Source organism: Dama dama, chromosome 33 (assembly GCF_033118175.1).
Source record: "Dama dama isolate Ldn47 chromosome 33, ASM3311817v1, whole genome shotgun sequence".
NCBI classification, from domain to species: domain Eukaryota; kingdom Metazoa; phylum Chordata; class Mammalia; order Artiodactyla; family Cervidae; genus Dama; species Dama dama.
The window spans coordinates 71,090,615-71,097,824 of record NC_083713.1 but is presented as its reverse complement, the minus strand read 5'-3'; the positions used below and the strand labels follow the sequence as shown (position 1 = coordinate 71,097,824).

Below are 7,210 nucleotides of genomic sequence, written 5' to 3'. Positions count from 1 at the left end.
GCCGTTCCCTCCTCCCCTAAAAAAACTTGATAAGAAAATGCAGGGCTACAGTGAGAGGCCTTCAAGGACTGAGGAACAATCCCAAGAAAATCTGGGCCACTGGGGGAAATTCGCTGTCCAGCTGGCTAGGGCAAATACTGAGAGTGCAGTACTTTTATCCGCTAGATTTCACTTCGCATGCAAATCTAAAACGGAGGTTGCCCTGAGCTCAAAAGCCAGGGCCTCGCAGGTATCCGCACCCTGACTTACTTGGCTCAGGACAACTATAAGATGCATGGACCGCTCGACTCCGGCGGCCAGGAAAGGACTCTCTCGCGCCCTCTGGACCTGGCTTAATGGCGGCGGGACAGCTCCTAGGGGTTGTCAAAGGTCCCGCAAGGGAAGGACATGGGTGCTGAAACCCCGGGAAGGGCTTGCAGTGCAGCCGGCCAACACGCACTACAAACCTACAAACCTAGCGAGGCGCAGCTGGCCTCTGGCGTTTGCTACTTATGAAAAATAAACCGCTCCACTGAAAGTAGCCAAATCTAGGTCTGTTTCACATCTCCGACCATCCTCGGTTCACCTCTCCCCACCCCACTCCCCCCACTCCCCAAACACACACCATATACACACAGACTCCGACAGTGATGGCACTCTTTCACCCTTAATAACAAGTAAGAAAAAGCCAGAGCGAGAAAATAAAAGGCTGTTTCTTAGGCATGGGGGTTGCCAAAAGAGCCGATGCCCCTGCCTCCTGATCCTGCGCCTGCCCGGACGCACCCATAATCCTGCATTTCTCCAACAAGTTGTTTATGGAGTTGTCTATTTGCCTACACCCCGCAATCCACCCCTTCTCGGTCTCCTGTGCCCCTTCCTCGGTCCTGGCCTGAAGGAGGGGGAGGGGCTCGGGTGCGGGTAGGGGAGGGCGGGCCGGACACACGGGGCCCGCGCCGCGGCTCCCCCTCTCCGCCCGCGGCCGCCGCCCCCGGATTATTTATCCGCAAAGTCCCGCGCGCGCCTATTGGGCCGAGGCCCGGGTGTCAGCGCGAGTCCTGGCTCGCCATTGGCCCCGCACACGTGCGGCCCTGACTCACGTGCTTCCGGTTTGAAGGCAAAAAGTGTGCCTGGGTGATTTTTTTTTTAAGCGAGAGAGTTTGAGCAAAGATCCGAGCTGTCAGAGATTTGAAAAAAAAAAAAAAAAAAAAAAAGCAGCCCCGGCGCTGGCGGAGACGCGCTCTCCTGCAAAAAAAGCAAAGGCGATTAAAGGCGCTGCCAGCCTCGCGCTCTGGGCACAGCTGAGCGTGACACTCGGGGAAGTCAAACCCCTCACTACTGCCTAGGAAGATGGCTAGACTTTAAAGACTATTTTTTTTTTTTTATCTTTAAGAAAAAAAAATTCTTGGAGATTTTTTCTTGCTTTCTTTTTTCTTTCCTGTTTTTTTTTTTTTCCTTTCTTTTTAGCCGTGGCTTACTCCCCATTTAAAACAAATCATTGATTCTGGTTGCAGAAAGAAAAAAGAAATAGCCAAGTGTCTCCATATCTGGATGTCTACAAATTAGAGAGGGAGAGACAGCGAGATCTGCTCGATAAGAGCGAGCGATCCAGGCCAGGCGCCTGGGCTTTTTTTTCTGCACCCGCCCCGTGCCTTCGCTGGGGCTTTGCCGGCCTCCTTCCTCCGCGCACCCCCACGGGCCGCTGGCAAAGTGGGGTGGGGAGCGAGGCGGGGGGGGCGGGGGCCGGCGCGGCGGCCGAGGCGGCGGGGCGGCCGAGCATGGAAGAACAGCAGCCGGAACCTAAAAGTCAGCGCGACTTGGGCCTCGGCGCGGCGGCGGCGGTGGCGGCGGCCCCTGGCAGCCTCACCCTGAGTCTCAGCCCCGGTGCAAGCGGCAGCAGCGGCAGCGATGGAGACAGCGTGCCGGTGTCCCCGCAGCCCGCGCCCCCCTCGCCGCCCGCGGCGCCCTGCCTGCCGCCCCTGGCCCACCACCCGCATCTCCCCCCGCACCCCCCGCCCCCGCCGCCGCCGCCGCCGCCGCCGCCGCAGCAGCATCTCGCGGCGCCTGCTCACCAGCCGCAGCCCGCGGCCCAGCTGCACCGCACCACCAACTTTTTCATCGACAACATCCTGAGGCCGGACTTCGGCTGCAAAAAGGAACAGCCGCCGCCGCAGCTCCTGGTGGCTGCGGCGGCGGCCGGAGGAGGCACAGGCGGAGGCCGGGTCGAGCGTGACAGAGGCCAGACCGGCTCAGGTAGAGACCCCGTCCACCCGCTGGGTACGAGGGCGCCGGGCGCCGCCTCACTCCTGTGCACCCCGGACGGGAACTGTGGCCCACCCGACGGCTCCCCGCCAGCCACCGCCGGCGGCGCGGGCGCGTCCAAAGCTGGGAACCCGGCGGTGGCGGCGGCGGCGGCGGCGGCGGCGGCGGCGGCCAAGCCTTCGGACAGCGGCGGTGGCAGCGGAGGCGGCGTGGGGAGTCCAGGTGCGCAGGGTGCGAAGTACCCGGAGCACAGCAACCCGGCCATCCTGCTCATGGGCTCAGCCAACGGCGGGCCCGTAGTGAAAACTGACTCGCAGCAACCCCTCGTGTGGCCCGCCTGGGTCTACTGCACGCGCTACTCCGACCGCCCGTCCTCCGGTGAGTACCCAGCCCCAGGCGGCGCGGGGAACCCGGCGGACGCCGGTAGAACTCTCAGCCGCCGGGCTGGGGAGAGCGTGCGTGCCGGATCCCGAGGGTTCTCTTTTCTCACGCCTGCTTTCTCCTTTTCACCTTCGGTTCCAGCCACTACCGAGTGTTAGACCCAGTTTTTCTGCTCCTGGGCTCTGCGACTCCCGCCTGGGAGGTTACGGCTCAGGATTCAGGGAGTGGGAACCTTCGATTTTTAACTCAGAGCCCTTCTGGCCTGCTTTGTGTTTTATTTTTAAAAACACTTCTTTATTATTCTTAGTAAAGAGCCAATCAGTCATTGCTTTTTCTTCCAGGGAAAGGGGTTTTTAGAATCAGCTGGAAGGTGGGCCTACCGATCTGGGTCTGAAATCCTGCGGAGGCCGAAGCTGAGCAAGGCTTTCATTAGAGAAACTATCTTCGCTTTGTGTCCTTGCAGACATAAACACCGTATCGATACTTTCTGCGGAGAGATCACTTGCATAGAGATAGATGTAAGGAGAAACAGGAAGGGAAACGTGCCTATCGCTGTCCTCCTTCCCCAAGCCGGGCAGCCAAAAGGGCCTGACCCGCCTGGTAGAATCCAGGGAAAGGCAGTTTCGGAAACACTGGGTGCCGAGAGCCCCTGGCTCCCGATTCTCTGGAACTGACAGATAAACGGGGGAGAGGACAGAAGATAGCTTAGGCTCAGGCCAGAGATCTGGGCCGAGGGCATGAGAGCCAGCCCCCACCTCAGCTTCTCCGCGGCCCGCCTAGCACATCCTCCCGGCCCTGCCCCTTCCTTTTTTCACTCCTTCCTTCCGTACATCTGCCAGTTAGCAAATTTCTGCCAGCCATAGGCCCATTTTTCTCGATTTTTCTTTGGCCCTTTCCCCACATACCTCTTTGAGCTTGGAGAACCCCAGGCCGAGAGGTACTCAGGGGCAGCCATGAGGCCCCTGGAGAGGAGGCTGTGGCCTGCCTGCCTCCAGGGACCGCAGCTCCCAGGAGGCTGATGGGCGCCTCGAGGAGGGCGGCAGGGGTTCTGGCCTACGACTGGGGTTCCGCGGCCGGGTCTGGCAGGAGGCCGGGCTGGCGTCGCGGTGCGGCGCTCCACTCCGACTGGTCTCTGACTTCCCACCGCTGCTGGCCGGGCGCGGATCGATGAGCGCTATCAGCCCCCGCCATCTCGAGCCCCGTTATTGACACATCGGGCTCCCTGAACCTCCGAAAAGCTGCTTTGATTGACTCGCCTGATGGATAGAGTGATTGAGCTGTCAGGCTGTGCGGCTCAGGCTGGCCAGGAGGCTACGATTTTATTACAAGTGTTCATGCCTCTGCGAGGGCACCCATATATAGAGTAACAACAACACCACAACTGCGACAAGGCTCTAACAACCTAAGGGATGCCCGTCTCGCAATGGGGCCTTTCTGAGGTTGCACACATTTCCTGGGCCACCTCTACTGGACCAGCTAATTACTAAGCTAAACCAAGGCCTTCCTGGCCCCTCACCCCACCTCCCAGTGCTTTCTGCATCGGGCTCAGGAGTGGGCCTTGTCTTTGTTCTTGGCTGCTTTCCTTCTCACAAGCCTGGAGAGGCAGGGTGCCGGTTTCTAATCCTGCAGGGGCAGTTCAAGGAGAGGAACGTCAACCCAGTCTTGAGTTGTGGTGCTCGGCCAGGCCTGGACTCTTTTGTCACAGGACAGCTGGTGACCCCTGGCGCTGGTCTGCCCCAGAGGCCAGCTGCCTGGTTTACCCCTCTGTCGCTAGGTTTGGAGATGCCGGTGCAGGCCCTTCTTTCCAGACAATTTTAGAGGTTAACAGGCCTGACAGGGACTTCACTCAGCTCAGGAAGCTCCCATAAACACGACAGGGCCCAGCAAGTAAATGCTAGAGAAGACTTGCGTGTGGAGGCCTCTCTTTTTCCTCCTGTCTTCAGCGCTGGGCTTCATAGCCAGCCCACTTCCCGGACTAGTTTTTGAGGGACACTTCACTTTCCTAGGAAGGTTTCCTGTGGCCTCTTCCTATAACCATCTTAGGGCATAGCACAGATTTTTGTCGGGATTGTCCCACCCTTTCTGTCCCTCTGCCCCTGTTTTGCTCCTGGATGTGGGGAGGGGGATGCAGTTTTCTTGCAGATCACCATAGGTGGGCAGGAAAGACAGCTCTGACTTGCTTTTGTTGTTCAGTTTTCAATCCTGTGATTGCAGCTTCTGTATCCTAAGGACTAGGGAGAGAGACCTGCCTGTGCCACTGGGTGTAGGATGGGGAGGGTCCTCTCTTTCTTACTGGTACCATCCAAGGGACAAAGCAGAGAACCCAGGGGCCTGGGCACGTGAGTAAGGCATACAACTGGGGGAAGGCTTCTTCACTTTCCGGGAAGCAGGTGGACAGTGTCTTCCTGGGACTCTATAAGGGGCTTCGTTTTAGGCCAGAGGGAAAGAAGAGCAGGTAGAGAGAACAGATGCTGAATCTTTTAGAGCTAGGCAAGCCTCTCAGATTGCCCTCCTCATCCCCTTGTTTTCTGGAGTCAGTAGCTACAAGCAGATGTGGTCTTATTGTAGGTGTATGGGTGTAGATGCTTCTTGAGGAGGGGAAGAAAAATAGTTTGCAGGCTGGCAATTCCCTCATGGCAGTCCTAGCCCAGTCTTCATGACTCCACTGTTGAGCCTCTTTTTATTCCAAGGCTGTGAAGACAGCAGGCCCCTGACCTCCAAAGCTGGGTTGGGCCAGATAGGTCTCCAAATATCTTTCCATCTTGGACTCTATGATTTAAGCCTATCATGGCTGGGTCTGTTCTGAATTGGGGTGTGAGCTGTACACACAACTTCGACCGGCGAGTTTTCCTCTGTGACCCTTCTGGCATCCCAGAGGATTCCCAGAGGGGAACCCAGCGACCCCAGTAGCCAGCAGATTGATCTAGGGGCTCGTGGGCGGGAGGGGCTGCACAGACTCTGCTATCGCCCCAGAAGCGCTGGGCGAGATCCCCCAGCTCCGCTCCGCAATTCTCACGGCTTCCTCTGCCCTCTGCCCCCTCCCCTCTGCCCCTTGTCCCCACCTCCGACGCTGCAGGTCCCCGCACCAGGAAGCTGAAGAAGAAGAAGAACGAGAAGGAGGACAAGCGGCCGAGGACGGCGTTCACGGCCGAGCAGCTGCAGAGACTCAAGGCGGAGTTCCAGGCGAACCGCTACATCACCGAGCAGCGGCGGCAGACGCTGGCCCAGGAGCTCAGCCTCAACGAGTCCCAGATCAAGATCTGGTTCCAGAACAAGCGCGCCAAGATCAAGAAAGCCACGGGCATCAAGAACGGCCTGGCGCTGCACCTCATGGCGCAGGGACTGTACAACCATTCAACCACCACGGTCCAGGACAAAGACGAGAGCGAGTAGCCGCCGCCGGCAGAGGCCGCGCGGTCCGGCCGCCGCGCCCGCGCCCCCCACTGGCACCGCGGCCGCCGCCGTGTGGGCCCCACGCCCCGGGGAGAAAGAATCAGCGTAAAGGAGGAAGAAAGCAACAGGGAAAAGAGAGAGAAAGAGGTTCCCAGAATGGAGAGTCACATTGCAACGAGACATTTCTTTTTTTCAAAAGGGAGAAAGACTCAGACAGGTGCTATTGAAAAATAAGATCAGTTCTCTCTTCACAGTATAAGGGACGAAAACTACGAACTCCTTAAAGCTCTATCTAGCCAAACCGCTTACGACCTTGTATATATTTAATTTCAGGTAAGGAAAAGAATTATGTGTAGCGATCTCTATTTGCTGGACTTTTTATTAATCTCCTTTATTATTATTGTTATAATTATTATAATTATTATAATTATTTTATCCCCCGCCTCCGCCTCGCTGCCCCCGGCCCAGTTTCGTTTTCTTTTGAATGTTATTGCTTCTCCGGTGCCTCCCGTCCCGCATCGCTGGCCCTCCGTTTCTCTGGGACTTTTCTTTGTGTGCGTGAGAGTGTGTTTCCTCGCGTGTCTGCCCTTCGCCTCTCCTCCTCCCTCCATCTCCCCGGCCCCTTCTGTCCGTCTGTCTGTCCTGCCCCCCGACCCTTTCGTTTTCCGGAGACTTGTCGAGAAATACGACCCCACAGACTGCGAGACTGAACCGCCGCTACAAGCCAAAGATTTTATTATGTTCAGAAACCTGTAGTCTGAAATAAAGTGTACACTGTGCTCACGAGCGCCTGACGGCCCTCCTCTTTGCGGGCTGGGGAAGGGCGAAGACGCGGGGCGGCCCTGCGCAAGGCGGGCGCACACCAGGAGCCGAGCCCCGATGCTCAGCCAGGCCTTAAGATCCATCACCGCACAACGAATACAGGGGATAAGGAGCGCGCGGCGCTAGGGATGGCTCGGACCCGGGGATGGCCCGGGTTTGGAGGGTCTGGCGGGACACGTCTGGTCTCTGATCGCATTCAAAGGAGACCAAAGGCTGGAAACCCCAGTCCTGACTTCGGAAACACCGCGGAGCTGCTGGTCTGCTTCCCGCGGAGCCAGGACCAGCCCGGCTGCAGCATGCTCTGGTTCAACCTGCTCCTTGCTCCAGCTTGCTTCTTTTTCTCTTTTTTTTTCTTTTCTTTTTTTTTTTTTCTGAT

The 7,210-nt window shown here is 57.8% G+C and overlaps 1 protein-coding gene across 1 annotated transcript; it reads left to right on the top strand.

The window, feature by feature from the left end:
* Positions 1-1,754: 1,754 nt before the first annotated feature.
* EN1 (engrailed homeobox 1) lies at positions 1,755-6,065 on the top strand. The gene is made up of 2 exons (XM_061135197.1): positions 1,755-2,616; positions 5,696-6,065. The coding sequence occupies exons 1-2, from the start codon at positions 1,755-1,757 to the stop codon at positions 6,010-6,012; spliced, it is 1,179 nt and encodes a 392-aa protein (XP_060991180.1). The 3' UTR covers positions 6,013-6,065.
* Positions 6,066-7,210: the final 1,145 nt, after the last annotated feature.